Raw genomic sequence first — 16146 nt, forward strand, 5'->3', positions numbered from 1 at the left:
GGCTTCAGCAAGGTTTATTAAAGGACAGAGCTCAAAGCAGAGCATGACAACACTGTATGAAGGTTTGGCTTTACTGCAAAACTATTGTAGTCATAGACGCATGGCTCAAGATTCAGAATGGATCAGTACTGTCATAATGTGAAGTGATGATCATCACTTCTGATCAGTCTTTTTAGCACGAGCTGTCTCTTATACCTGGAAACCTATTTAAAGTGAATTCTCTACTCAAATCAAGGAAGTCCTGTCTCATAGGAAGAGATGACTGTGTGAGAGAGTTCAACTGTGAGGTGCAGTGTTTCAGTAGTTTTGAAGTTTAGAGGAGGCTTAAAGAAGATTAGAAATCTAGATAGTGAACTGATTGCTATCTGCTTGCCTTCAGAAGGCTCTTTAGTCCAAGTGACAAAGGTGTAACAGGATCCAATAGCTGAGGTCAAAATGCTTCAAGGTAGGAATCAGATGGGAAGAGAAAATGATGAAAGAACTGGCCTGGCTGTGAAAGGAAGTGATTCCTTACCTGTCAGGGTCTTGATAAAAGCGTAGACATCTTTAAAAGCATTCAGTACCTTAGCGGTATGTGCAATTTCTGCATAAAATCATTGTCTGTATTATGTGAGTTGTTGTAAGATGGTCATAATAGTGATTTCTGACTATAGACATGTTTCTGCTGTTCTGTTTTAACGGCTGTGCAATGGGAGATAAAATCAATGGATTACTATCTGCTTTTAATGTCTTCAGAGAGGAAAAGAATTTGAATAATGGTTTTCAGTAAATAATATTTTTAACTTCTAAATGATCAAATTTTCTTGATAACATTCGTATAGAATTTATATAGGGTCTAAAATACTCTGGTAACACGGTGATCTTAAATCTGAACATGTGTAGTTTATTTTTTTTTTTAACTGAGGTGCCGTAGCACTTTCCTATTACTGGAATTAATGCATTAAAAATAATATTCTGACATCAGTATAAATTTCATGCCAGCACTCTTTAGGAAAAGGTGGTATAGTTCAGGCTAATGCTTAAGTTAGTTGAGGTCTGGTTATTTTCTGAAGCAATACAAGGAATGATTATTTCTTGTACTTATTTCATTTTCACATTCTTTTTCCCCATTCTTGAGGCACAGTCTGCCATGCAAAGAAACGTGTGAATGATTTTCATGCTAAAAGAGTGATAACTGTTGGTAACATTTTGGGTAAATCTTTCAGTGAGATGCAATGGCTCACTAATCTCTGATCACTTGTCCAACAACCAGCCTGGTGAGATAGCATTATTTGGCAGTGACAATGCAGGAGTGTTATCAGAAAGCACATCTGGATGATCACAGTAGAATAATAAGAATGGATTCAGGTTTTCTTAAACTGATATGTGACTGCACCCCAAACATCTGCATTTCCCTCTCTTCCTGTATTCACCAGGTGACCGTGACTGTATTAACTTGGTTGACTGGGAATGCTAAGTATATTTAGATGTATTTCTTTGAACTGCAACCAGTATGAAATGTCTAGCCAGTCTGACTAGCATAGGCCTATAATAAAATTTTTCAGGAGATTTTCTTATCTGAAGTTCTTAAATTATACCTTTGTAAAGGAGTACGTGTCCCTAGTATGTGATGGGAATTAGCATACTACTTAGAAATGCATTTTTTTCACTTGCTGACTAGAACAGTCTGGTTTGTTTCGTTGTTGTTTTTTTTTTTTCGTGTGTGTGTTGTCATGTTTTTGTTTGTCTTCAAACTAGATCACAGTTATTTAATGATAAAATGTAATAGTGTTCACTAAATACTTACAATGTGTATATGCAGAACAATAATCAACCTAGCAGTGAGCTTCAAATGTGTCATATGGATTATTTTTTGTGCAGATCAAATCAAGATTATATACTAGATATATGAGCATGCTTCTTACTGAGGTTCTTTACAAGAGGAGAAAACATCCCATTGGTGTTTGGGTAAATCCCCTGGTACATACTACTTCCTCTCATGATATCCATAGGTGCCTGGTGGCCAAGGTGTGGAAAAAAAATAGCGAGTGCAGAAGGAAAACAGTGGCCAGCTGGGAGCATGGTTTGGAACTTGAATAGTTGTACAGATATGAGTGAGTAGTAGTATAAGTGACATGTGATTGTATATAAATAGAAAATATGCTTTTCTTTCCTTCCCTTCATAGTTTCTGTTCCTAATGCTGACAAGTTTGAACAGTTTCTATGAAGTAGAACCTTGAAATACAGTTACTGTTTCACCCAGTAATGACTCCCTACTCTTTTTCAGAGGAGCCAAAGAAAAATTTAGGAAAAAAATACTGGGTACTGCATTTTGAAAAGTACTGTTTATGGCTTATACTAAAAATGATGCCTCTACTAATGTTGCTTGTCGATAAAAATCTATCCTCAAGTGATTTCTAGTTCCTTTCTGCTCTGGGAAGGATTCTCTAGGGAAAGTGTAATTGCCTTATTGATTGAATAGTACAAGGTTTTAAATAGCTGTATGAGTAGGTGACTTTTATGTGAAGTTACAAAAGTTTCTCTTCAACCTGATTAATTCAGCAAGCAGAGCATGAAAGTGTTTCTGCACAAGCACAGAAATTCAGAGTTCACACGACAAGATCACCAAGTCATTCAGCTTTGCAAGACTCATTGCATTGTCCTAGCTGTACAATGGTAGTACTTAAGGTTTGCTATATCAGGGGAGAAAAAAAAAAAAAAAAAAAAAAGAGTAAAATGTTAGAAAACCTTACCCACTATTTTTGTATATGAAGATTTTACACTAAATTGGAAAAACAAAACCACAACCTCACTTTTTATCTGCTTTCATTCCAACTGCATGCATAAAAAGATGCATGTGGTGCAGTTTGGCCCTTCGGTGACTAAAGGCATATACTGTATTGAATTACAAAATACACTTCTAGTGTATCTTTGAAAGGAAATATATTCTCAGTTTACAGTGAGCTTGACTCTGAAGAGGAAAACATGATTTTTTCTTTTTGTCAGTAAGTGAGGAAAATATATAACTTATGTAAGATTGCCAAGACCTGGGGGGGGGAAAGACAAATACATGAAAAAAAGAAAATTAAAAGGTACCACAAAAAACAGCAAATGCGTACTTTACAGCTGCAAAAATAACTGTCTGTGAAGTAATCTCTAGAAGATTACTTTTGGTTGGCTTTTCTTTATGTAATGTTAGAGCCAAAAGAAAATCATAGTTAAGTGGGGAAAAAAAAAATACATATTTCAATGTGTATATGGCCTGGACCTTTGATGTTCTCCTAAGGCATTCTTTTATGCCTTCGTTAATTTGTGAAAGGTATTCCTTTACAGGCGAGGTACTATGGTTGAAAACCTGATCTAAGAAAAACAAGTGTAGAAATTACTGAAGTAATTTGCTTTTGTTATGCAAGTACTGAACTTCTTTGTTGCTTCAAAGGTGCTAAAAGCCATCTGAGGAGCTATCTGATAGGCTTTCCTTTGAGATTTGAGTCCTCTCAGACTTGAAAAGCACTATGGTTTGTTAAGATCACTTGATCATCTAAAACAAACAAACAGGGAAAAAAAAAAAAGTGTCCATACGTTTTATATTTTATATTTCTCTTAACTTTATCTGAGTGTTGCAATCTTCAACAAGAATGGTTTCTTACCCGCGGTCAAACCAACCCTTTTATTGCATTGGAATAAAACTGTTGTGGAGCAAATAAACTTCCTTGCACTTCCGTGCTTAGTTATTGGGAACTGAATATATGGTATTAAGCAAATTGATGCAATTTCAGTTTCAATTTCTTTTATGTTTTTTAGTTTGGAGATGTGGGAAAAAAAAATACTCCCTTTCTAAAAATGTATTTAATCAAAATGTAACCTTGTTTTTTCAAGAGCAGTTGTTGTTTTCAAGAAAAAAAAAAAAAAATCAGTTTTTCTAATCCATAGAAAGAAAATATCCATGTTTCTTGCTTTTTGTAGGGAGAGATGTTTTGTTCTTAAGTGGAGCATGCTTTCTCATGTTTCTGCGAACCAAACAAGAGCTTCATTTTGTTTGTTTTGAATATTTGTTTGAAATGAAGTTTCTAGACTAGATCTATTTGAGACAGCATCACATGTTCATCAGACAGCATGGAGATCCTTTCCAACCTAATTTTCTCATAGTTTCTTCATTAAATCCTAACACTCCACTGTATTACTTTGTATTATTAAAGTGGTGGAGCTATTTTATCCCTGACTAGCCTTTTGAAGGGCATCAGTATCTCCTGGTTCCAGGATGTTAAGAAAGTTTAATTTTCAGATTGAAGCCTTTGAAATCTGAGTGCGTCAGAATAGAAGAGGATTGGTAACTTCAAATGATGCATCAGCAGTATACTTCAATCTTCTTGGCGCACAAGTGTTCTTATATCCCGAAATTATATCCTGTTTCTAGAACAGTGGTATAATATTTTGTATTAATTGCTTTTGGTTCCCATCTACATTTCTGTTAGCAGTCTTGAGCTTTCCTGTTAAGTATTTGTTGTGATTAATCAAGCTATACACATACATCTGTTATTATAGCCATGGAATTATGGGTTATGAGAGCATAAGGTTGGCATATTTGAGGAAAAAAACAATTAAAATAGTCCTCCTGATAGCATTATTTGCCAAAAATCTCCCCAAACAGAGTCAAAGAACTATAAGTCCTTTGTGCTCCTCAACTTCATTTTAAATTATGTAGCATTGCAGAAAGTGTGAGATTAACTTGTTCCGAGTGACCCATTGGCCCTTAGGACCCTTCTAGAGTATCTGAATAGCATGAAAGATCTTTAAGGGAGAAACAGTTTGATGACAAGGCCACCAACAGGTGCCACCAACCTCCACTTTCAATGCTAAACCAGGCTGCCCAGGGCCCCATCCAACCTGGCCTTGAACACCTTCAAGGATGGGGCATCCACAACCTTTCTGTGCAGCCTGTTCCAGCACCTCACCACTCTCTGGGTAAAGAATTTCCCCCTGATGTCCGACCTAAATCTCCCCTCCCTCAACTTAAAACCATTTCCCCTCATCCTACACATATCAACCCTTTCAAAGAGTTGATTCCACTCCCCTCTGTAGGCTCCCTTTAGGTACTGAAAGGCTGCAACGAGGTCACCCTGCAGCCTTCTTTTTTCCAGGCTGAAGGCTGAACAAGCCCGGCTCCCTCTTCATTGAGGAGGTGCTCCAGTCCCCTGATCATCCTAGTGGCTCTCCTCTGGACCCTCTCCAACAGCTCCCTGTCTTTTTTGTACTGCGGGCTCCACACTTGGGCGCAGTACTCCAAATGGGGCCTTACAAGAGCAGAGTAGAGGGGGACAATCACCTCCCTGTCCCTGCTGGCCACCCTTCTTTTGATGGACCCCAGGATACCATTGCCCTCCTTGAGCCGCAAGAGCACGCTGTTGGCTCATATATACACATGTACATTGATAGTCATAACTATTGTATTTGTCCTTTTCTCTTAATAATTAGTTTTATCTCAACTCCCAATTTCTGCTTTTTCTTTTTTTTATTTTTAATTCTCTTTCCCATCTCACTGTCAAGGGAGTAAGTGGGTGAAAGACTGTAGTGCTGAGCCACCTGCTCAGTTAAACCACAACAGCAGCATAGAAGCATCACTAACAACCAAGCCACTCTTTAATAATATATGCCCACGTGTCTGTGGTCAGTGGCTCAGGGGACGTACTCTTTGCTACAGGTTCTCTGCACTATTTAGTGTTAACGCAAAATTGATGTGGATAGCAAGAGTGACGGATAGCTTTGTCAAAATCCTCAGAGTTTTTTGGCAGTAATGTACTTTTTTTCTCACTATGTCCTTTGTTCAGTGCAAATGGTAACAGTAACAGCAGTGGAGAGGTCTAGACTGTTATATTTGTTATAATTTGAGTCATTTATTTTTAGATTAAACCAGTTGTCACTTAGTTGGCAAGGCTTAGGAAGACCATTATTCTGTTAAACTGGGTCTAGATGTAGTGGTCTGATGAACACAGTATGATTTCTCTTCTAAAACAAATAATAATAATGCAGATGTAGACAACATTGATAGTAAATGAGTGTATGGAGCTAATCTAGGCTTCGCCAAATGAGAAGAAAGAACAAATTTTAGTAACAAAGCCAAAATAAAAAAATATTTCCCTCTGTGAAAAGATTGAGCTCTTCCAAATGAGGATGTGGTCCTGGATCAGACTGAAGGATGACTCCTATGTATCAGGAAATAATTATTGTTTTGTTGTTTTGTTTTGTTTTCTCAAAATGAAAGAAGCCAAATTGTGAAGACTAGTTTGGCCAAGGCTCCAGTGATGCTTGCCCACTTATAGCGTCTCCCAAGAACTGGAAAGTAACTACGATGTTCAGTTAGCCATAAATTTAGGGTGCAGTTTGTATGGTCAGTGGCCACTCTTTAACCCTAAACCTATGAGTAACTGTCTAACTGAGCAGAAGACATTTTGTCGTCTTCAGCTGTGATAGGAGTCCCATATTTTCTCATGAGGCAGAAACTGTCAGGTAAAAGTAAGGCAGCTGTTCCCTGCAGGCAGTCAATCTTATGTCTGTCAGCCTTTTCCTCTGTCAGAGGCAGTGGTATGCGGGTTTTCTCTGTTACAGTTCAGTAGTACTAGAGACAATCCTTAGATGCTAGATGAAATTCATGAACTGGAGCTCTTTGTTAGTATAAATAAAAATGACAACAGGGAACATTAAAAACCAAAACCAAAATATTTTGCTGTCCAGCTGGTTTACTGCTGGGTAATTTTTAAATTTATTTTCTTCATTTTTTCAGTTCTACGGGATGACTTCCGACAAAATCCATCAGATGTAATGGTAGCTGTGGGTGAACCTGCTGTGATGGAATGTCAGCCTCCGAGAGGTCACCCAGAACCCACCATATCATGGAAAAAAGATGGGACTCCTCTAGATGACAAAGACGAGAGAATTACAGTAAGTATAAGAAGGGCATTGTGTGAAGAATTTGATGGGTAAGATCAGCTAATCTTAAATTATTAGTCTCTTGATATGTGGGCCATGTTATACTTTCCAGGCTTCGTCCTTCCTTGCCTAAAAGGCAAAGTTAGTTTGCATTCAGCTTTGAATGCATTCTTTAGTCTCTCATGCTACTTTATTGTACACTATGCATTTGTTTGTTAAAAAGGACCATGCAAAACTTGGGTTCATCTCTTCCTTAGAGAAATTAAACACTTGTGAATATGAAATTCATTATGTCTGTCACTGTCCTATAATTTTCTTCTTTTTTTATCCACTTAAAATTTCTGCAACCTGTATCTGCCTTCTTTAGCAGGAAAGAGGAAGTGCTAAGTGAGTATTTTCTTTTGCAATTGTTTTGAAAAGAAACTGTGCAAAAGAGCTGTACACTGTATTAGAAAGGATAAGAAAGCTTTTGGGATATTTCTTTACAGAGATGATGGCTTATCCTGTACTCTCAAATTAAGCTATTGTCCCAGTGAAATTGTTGTGTTCATTTGTAGTTGTAGCTTGCTAAATAGTGTACAGTTACCCAAGATTATATAAAAAGCAGCTTCTCAAATCACAAAATTATCACTCTTAATTTTTGCTAAGTAAAACAATAAGCTAATGAGCATAAGTGGCTCACAGAAATTATAAGGAAAAGTGGAGTTCAGAAGTCATTTGTATGCTGGCAACTTGGTGGTCCAAAACATCTTTCCATATGGTAAGAAACTATCGTGTGAATTTACATACCATGTAGGATCCTGTTGGTATTTCAAGGCTTATTAGTATATAAAACTAGATTGGAGGCATATACAATTTATATACCTCAAAGATACAATCAAATGAGGGAAGTTTTTAATGGAAGAACACTTAAACACCAGCAACCTAAGTAAAAAATTAGTTTTGTTGCAAATTTAAATTGCCTGTTGCTTTGCTTGCTTTTTGCAAACAAGACAAAGCTTGGGCGGTTTGAACCTCAAGTATATGCGTACATTTAAATTTTAAAGTGCCCTATAGAACTTGTACTGATTGCTGGCTATTAATGTAATTCCTCCCATCATGCTTAAAAAGAACTTGCAATTTCCTCTTAAAATTTCCTTCCTACTGTGACAAGTCAATTGATCTGTGATAAGGAGAAGATTTCAGAGCTGCTTTTTCTTCAGGAAGAGCTTTCTTAAGTCACATTTTTCTATTGCTATCTTGAAGGAATTTCAGGTGTTCCCTATTGAGTACATTCCCTTTGTTACACATTAAAACTGCTCTTCTTCCAGCTGTCAGAACAAAGACATACCCAGAACAAAGGCAGCTGTCACTGATTGGCAACACCACCTGTATTTATGAAAACTGTGCTTATGGTGGAATACAGCCCCTCACTTTGGTTTTGTTTTCTCGTTATTTTATAAAAGTCACCTACCTAGTATTCATTCACGAAGATGTTTTGTGGAGTTATGTTGTGTTACCAGTTTCTGCTTCCAAAAACCAAACAAATGAGAATGAGTTTTGATGTAGGTGTAGAAATACACATTTCACGTGCTGAAATGAATGTTTGTGTTCAGAAGTGTAAAATAACAATGCTGAAACAGCTAATTCAACTGCATTATTTTATGTCCTATATGCCTGGCAGTTTCTTAAACAGCACTTTGAATATCATGCCTGCTTTCTTACAGGCAAGAGAGTGAAGCTACATTGTAATGCAGATTTACATTGACATACAGCTGCAGCAGGATCTTCCCAAGTGGATAAATGTACCTCTCAACAGCTTTGCTGTGACCATCTGTATTACCTTGCAAGGGTCTGGGAGACAAGGGGAGAATGGCACCTGATAGCATATGTGCTGAAAGACAGATGGGCAAGAAGTATTAATTTTGAAAACTGCTTTAGAATTACTGAATTTCTCTTATCGCATGTTGAATTATTTCAATTTGTGTTTAAAAACACAAACATAAAGAATTAAAACAGTACAAAAATTGAAGAATCAATTTGGTGGATTTTGGATAGACTTCTTTTTTTATATGAGATAGATCAACCTTGTTTTTCTTTTTTGCAAAATTATTTTTATTATTATTATTATTTAAATGTATATATTTAAAGTTAACTCCAATATTAATTAAAATTTATACTAAAGCTCTCAGTGACATCAATAAGAATAAATTTTAGGTAATATAGCTTGCAGGCACAACCTTCCTCTTTTTTTAAGCCATGAAATTACTGGATCAGGAAATGTCAAAATGTATATTTTGGTGTTCAATGCATATGTAATAACAGCATCCGTACAGTCAATGAAAATGCCTATTGTGGCTCCACTTTGAGAGGATTTCTAGCTGCTTTCATTCTTAACGGTTTGTTGATTCTTGACTCAATGTCATTTTAGGAAGTGTGTAGAGCTGTTTAAAGCATTTAATTTTAATGCATTTTTGTCTGAAAAGGAATTTAAAATAAACATTAAAATTATACTTCTTAGGTATAGTGAGTGATGTTTGGCACCTCTTTTCTGATTCGTATCTGTACTTTCTTCAAGAATGTGTCCATGCCATGCAGCAACCCTTCTTTTAACTTAGGGAGGCTTTTCATTCTCATCTGAAATGGCAGTGTTCATCTTTGCATCAGCAGAACTGGGCTTTACAGGCTGAATGGTAAGGGTGCTGGAGAATCAGAGGTGGTAGCTAGGCTCCTGACAGAGATCTTGAAGCTAGAGATTTAAATAAATAGCAGTTAAATAAGATCCAAGTTAAGGCACAGCTTCCTTTGGAATGCAATAAAAAGAAAATATTATTTTGTCCTGGTGAGGTTAAGGAAATTGATATGTTTATGTAGGTGAGATAATAAAAATCAAAGTGCTCTTTGCATATTTTTGGTCCATTTGTAGGGCAAATAAATGTGCTATGAAAAGAAATAAATTTATATGTCTTTCAGGTTATAAGCAGTAGTGAGTGGAACAATTATGAAATGGAAGTGTGGGTCTGGGCACAGCTATCTGTGTTAGACTGTAGAAATAGACATCATCTTAGAGCACAGCTCTCCCAGTAGTGCTCTTTTTGTACTTCAAGTTGTACTCTGTACATGTTGTTCATTCTACACATGTCCGCTGGATGAATCTGATGAAGAATCATCATCCAAAATCTGTTTCTCTTTGCTCTTGAATATGTTATCTATAAGCAGATTTATCAATGCAGCATAGCTAAACATAATTTTTCCTATATGTATCTTTCATACTGCATTATGAAAGCGTATGTTTGATATGTCTAATGCTTCTATGTTAGTTGCAAAAGAAGGAGGAATTACAGTCTTGCATGTGAAGCAAATGCTTATCTTTAACTTAATTTGTTGAATTGAAAAACAATTATTCTGAGGCCAGAGCACAATTAGTGAGATTCTGTTCTCATCAGACTAATTTTTCTCGTGGGATCATTGTGGAATGAAGAATCTCTCCTACTACAGATAGCAAAAACAAAAAACAAAACAAAACAAACAAACAAAAAAAACCACTTCAGTGAAGTCCATTAAGTATCTTTAATTTCTCATTGTAAACAACTTAAAAATCAGATGTGATTTCTCAATTTTAAGATATTTCATCTGTACTAGGACCTGGAGCTGAGATACTGTGGAGAAAGAAAATGTAAGGTCCTGACTACAAATAATGTAGAAGAGAACTCACCGAGTTATGGAAATTCCTCAGCCTGTTTCTAACCCTTACTGTTGTTCGTGCACTTGGAATTATTGTCTTGACAGATCAAATTCATACTGAATTCCTTGGAGCAAAGATCAAGGCCAGGGCCAGGAGCACGCTTACCCCAGCAGTCTAGCCAACTTCTTTACATGGCAGCCCAGTTTCATAGTCACGTGTTTCAGGCACTTACCTTGGAGCTGAAAGCTATGAATTTACATTGCTGTAGGTTAAAGAGGAGGAAGTGGAGTCAATCTTCTAATTTCTGCTGACGTTTCTAATCACAGGGTTTGGTCTTTCCCACTGTGTTTTGTCTAGATAGAGTTGGCAGGAGCATCAGTGGCTGTGAGTAAGGACTCACTTAGGCATTCAAGATATTGCAGTATTTAAGGGTTACTTGTAAGCCTGAGTAAAGTACCTCTAGTTAGCCTCCATTCCCTTTTCAGCCTTCCTGTTGTACCCTAAATCCTTTCACTACTTTTCAAAAGGTGTCCTCACTGCTTTCCTACCATGTACCACTAAAATGAAATTACCACCTCATTCCCCATCTGTTTCCTCCATCTCACAACCAGCTGTAGTATTTACCTAGCCTTTCTCTCCCACATGTCTAGCCACATTCTGACGTCTGATTAATGTTAACTGCTTGCATCAAGGAAATAACTTTGATGTCAGATAAGCAAAATGTCTTGCTCTACACTGGAATGTAAAGGGACTCTTCCTTTGCTATGCAGTTAAATTAAATTGCTGGTGTGCTGTGATTAGTGCAGTGTTGTCTACCTCCTGTCTACCTTTGCTCAGAGCCTCTCTTAAGGAACTTCCTTGCAGTTCTATCTTTATGAATCTGAATGCAACTGCTTGTGTACAAAATGCTGACATCAGTAATCTAACCAAGATGGCAGGGCCTTTGAGCATGTCTTCAGGCAAGACATGGCAATAATTATGGACTTTAAGGAGTATAAAGCATTTGAAGAGGAGGTTGTGGTTCTCTCATCTAGACAGGGAAGCCTTCTTGGTTCTCTGTCTCAATTTGTCTCGTATGTTATTAGCAATGTCTGCTTAATTAACTAAACCTCAAAAAATCACAATGCAGTCAGAAGGCCTATAATTATCAATACTTTCCCAGTGAGAGAATGTGTTGCTTAAGCTCCAGATCAAGTTGATGGTTGTGCAAGAGTTGAAGGTCAGAGTTTCACAGTTTCTTCTTTTCTTGCTACATGACTAGCCCATGCTTCAGGAGGCTTCTTAGTTGTTCACATGTTGGAGGGTATTGGAGGGTGATGGGAGGAAAGAGATATGTATACTGAAAATGAAATTTTAATAGCTAAAATCTTTTACTTACACGTGAAAAGGAAGGCTGGTAGCTAAAAAAGAAATCCTTTGTAATTGAATACAAAAAGCAAAGCTCTTGCAATCACAGTGCCGAACCAAAGTTTTATTGCGATTTCCCTCTTTTTCATATTAACTCTTATCTATCATTTATCCTGAATCATCCTCATTTGATTTTTGAAAGAAAAACCTTCTGAAGCCATTTATCTTTCCTTGTTCAGGATTCCTAGCTTTTAAGATCAAAGTATAGGATGAATAATGCATACAGATTTTCATTCCTTTTGTGTGTGGCTTTCTTGTGACAATTTTGAATGACTTACATTCTTATTTTAGATGTTGTAACTAGAATTCTTACCCTGGCCATTAAATAGTACATCAAAAATACAAAATATTTATTCTCTTGCAAAATGCTATTTTTAAACAAGTCAAGAAATTGTTTCCTACAAAACATTAAAAAAAAAAAATTAAGCCTATTATCATTTTCTGTGACAGGAAAACCTCTTCGAAACTGCTATCTGCAGAAAAATGGTTTATTTATTTGACCCATTTATTTTGTTAATGAATTGTCAAGAAGACTTGATTCATGCTTCTTCCTGTAGACCATTCACAACCTCTTTGAGCTTTAACAAGTGTAAAACAAGATAGGTGATATCAATGTGATCTCAGTCAGAAAAAGAAGGAAGTAATGGAAGAAATTACTATATGTGTAATTTAAAGAAGAAAAGAGAAAGTATTGGAGAGAACAGTGGAAAACGCAAAAACTAATTCTGTATTTATCTAAAGGGGCCTTTGCTTCTAAAGATGAATTGTAATGGGAGGAACTGCAAAGGAGAGATAAATCAAGGAAAAGGCAACAAAACCTGACTGAGTTTGTTGCAGTGCGGTGTTCAGGAATAACAATCTTAACTGCTTAAAAAAAGTTTTATTCCTGAAACAAATCATACAGTTATTGTGTCACACTCTTAATTAATTCAAGATGTTCATCCTAATTTATTTTTTCTCAATTTCTTTTTTTCTGGCCTCTCTCCTTTTCATTAATTTCTTAATCTCTAGTCTTGAAACATCTTGGTCTCCCAAATTACATATTTTAGAAATGTAGCAAAGAAATGTAAATTTCTGTAGACGTAATGCCTACTTTATAGGTTAACATAGTTTGTCCTGTGGAGACCTGCATGAAAGATCGTGGCCTGGGCATGCAGCACACAAAGCAGTGTGTGTAGGGGGAGCAGCAGCTAACTCCAGTTAAGTGTTTTATTTCATTTTAATTGTTTTTCTTTTGGGAGGCAGATTAAAGGGCAGGCAGCAATTTCCTATTTCTTACTAACCCTTGTGGGTTCCCAATATGTATTTGTTGTCTCCCAGCAATTTCCTTTCTTTCCAGTACCTTTTCTTCATTCTGTCTCTTGTTTTTACTTCCTAAGAGGGTTGGCTTCTGCTCTACCTATCTTTTTCCTTCTGCTGATCTCTGCAATGGTGGCTTCCACAAGGATCAAGAGTTGTTTTTATTAATGATTTATACTTCTTCTGCTATTAATATTGCTTCCTCTGGCAACACAATTGGAGCTGCTATGAGTTAACTTGGCGCCCAAAGGGGAAAAAATGCAAAAGATTGTGAAAAAGAATTTGAAACCACATAGCTATCCCAGAGGATGATGAGAACGTTTCTAAATCCTGCTTTTTTTTTTTTTTTTTTTTTTTTTTTGCTTTTAATTTTTCCAGAATGTAACAATTGTTTTTCTGTGCTCAAGCTTAAAGCCCTGTTTCAGGGTCCCTGTTGCTCTTGTTGGACACTCACTATCATTGAAAATATATCTTCTGGATAGTCTTCCTTGTTTCCTGTGCTAGCCTTGCTAGATGTCATAACCATGCCAGTTGTCATGCATTTTTATCCGGATGACTTTCTTGCCTTCCTCCTCAATTCTACCTGCATGTTTGCTTTCACCCTCAATGTGTCTAAACCTCTGGAGTTTCCAAATCTGCACAACCATTGTTGAAGACCAAGGTTTCTTCACCTTTGAATCTTCTGCTACACACCCATTTCACAAGACTTTTTTTTTTGTGGTGGTGATGATGTTGTTATCACTGGGATATCTGAACTCTTTTCAGTGGTACATTTATGACTAGCATTTGTTGGATCATTTTGAGTGTTCTTATGTGTGCTTTTTAACTGAGTCCAAAAAAACATTGTTCTTCAGATGACCTATCTCTTCTTGTGAGACTGTAAAAATCTCAGTAATCCTAGTAGCCTAACTACTACTCAAGAATGAACAACTTACTGACAAAGAAAGAAGGTAAACTATTTTAAAACAAACTTTTTTGTATTCCTTGTTGTCTTCCTCCATACTTTTTAGTTTAGATTATATACCTAATCATACTCCCCTCTTATCTTGGACTGTCCTTTTAAATGAAAACTCTTTGCCTCCATCACACTCACAGTAGTTTCTAACTCTGATCACAACTGGGAATAGTGACAGCTTGTATTTCTACAAGCATGGAAGTGAGCATGGATTGAAAATCTCAACCTTTTACAAGATTCTGTCCTCACAGCATTTTGCAGGTTTGCCATTTTAAAGAGCACAGCTATGCAGACTTTGTCAGGCAGATGTGAGCTCATTCAGTTCGCTCTTTGAATTGACCAGAAGCCATATGGCAGCGGTTAATGTGGCGCCGAGCCTGAGCTAATAAGCCCTGCTGAGAGACAGGCTAGATCACTCAGGCACGGTATTGTACTAATATGGCCACACAGCTTCTGTTGTGCTGAGAATAAGGGCAAAAGAGCTTGCATTGGCTTGAGGTCCCCACATGCCAAGCCAAAGCAAATGGCCTGAAAACATGCATGTGGACGCTGTCTTACTTCTCTATAGCTCCTGTGAGTCAATGCTCCAGATACTTCTTTGGAGAATGAGCTGCCTTCTCCATTAGCACAAGGTGTTTTCTGCAAGAAAACAACGAGAAAATGACAGTTTGCAAGTTAGTCTGAAGTGTTTTGAGTCATATTTAATGTCACAATACGTTCTTATTGGCTAAAATGAATAATTGCTAACCCTATACCTTCAATGTTTTGATGCTGAATAAAGTATAGGACATGATAAACCATGCATTGGTTCACACTTATTGGAATATGTTTTAGAAGAATCTACACTGAAGAATCTAGAGGAAAGGGCTAATGAACCACTCATGGGCATTGCTAGAGAATAACCAAAGCACTGCTTCTGTTCAGTAGAAATCTCCAAAAGGAAGTGTTGGTCTGTGGAAACAGTGGGAAGGGCAGGAGAAACAATATGCGGGACAGAGGGATGGCCGAGAATGTGCTGCGTATCATAGAGATGAGATTTGCATTTAGGACAAAACTGACCTCCTCTGATCCCAAAGGCATTCCTTATAAAAGTATAATTTGCTGTGCAAGGTTATGAGACTTAGGAAACTGTGTCCACGTGATCTGAAATTACTGGAATTTAAACTTATCATAATTTAGCATTAGGCTAAAAGTTTGATCATTAAGTTACTGCCATTTTTAATCATGTTATTGTTGATTATACTGTCAGATTTTTTTTCTCCCTGTAGCTAAGGGTATCTGTCCCTTCCACTTTTCTCACAACTTTCAAAAATGCTCCTTTGCATCAGTGATATACATTGCATCAACTATTTTATTCTTATTCTCACTGCTTAAAATGTCAAGCATGCATAACTATGGTTTCCCTTATTGTTTCATCCTGCAGTAATAAAAAGTACTCATTTAATGTGAAACAAGTATGTATTTTGCTCTACTCTATTTTACAATTATTTGTACTGAAGGAAGTTGTCTTGCAAATATTCTGTAGACTTAAAGGAATTAGAAAACTCCTCACTGAGTCAAAATTCTCCACAGATTTCTTTTGTTCCTAGTCATGAACTGATGACCTAGATAGTAAAAGAAAATAAATGCTGGCAGCAAATGTGGTATTTGTTAGAAATTTGAGTTTTGAGCCTTCCACAGTGATAGACATTAGACTATCAGAATTTTCTTGTAAAATGGCTTATTGAGAGTTTTGAGCCTCTGGAATATGAATGATGTAAATGGAGTCTGGGTAGCTTCTTTTTTTTTTTTTTTTTTTAAAAAAAAAAAAACAAAAAAAAAACAAAAAAAAAAAACAAAAAAAAACCAAAAAAACAGGTGGCTGTTATTGTAGACTAGGTTACTTGAGCTTTCCAGAGCATGTAAGACTTTATGA

At 36.6% G+C, this 16146-nt stretch overlaps 1 protein-coding gene across 7 annotated transcripts in view; it reads left to right on the plus strand.

Moving 5' to 3' along the window:
- ROBO1 (roundabout guidance receptor 1) overlaps positions 1–16146 on the plus strand; it is a 690543-nt gene that overhangs the window by 567954 nt on the left and 106443 nt on the right. For all 7 annotated transcript variants that reach the window (XM_052666594.1, XM_052666640.1, XM_052666623.1 and 4 more), the window contains one exon: positions 6761–6918. In XM_052666594.1, coding sequence (XP_052522554.1) covers positions 6761–6918 — 158 coding nt within the window. The remainder of the gene's footprint in view (positions 1–6760; positions 6919–16146) is intronic.

The sequence above is a fragment of the Tympanuchus pallidicinctus genome, unplaced genomic scaffold (assembly GCF_026119805.1).
Source record: "Tympanuchus pallidicinctus isolate F22 unplaced genomic scaffold, pur_lepc_1.0 scaffold10, whole genome shotgun sequence".
Taxonomy (NCBI): Eukaryota; Metazoa; Chordata; class Aves; order Galliformes; family Phasianidae; genus Tympanuchus; species Tympanuchus pallidicinctus.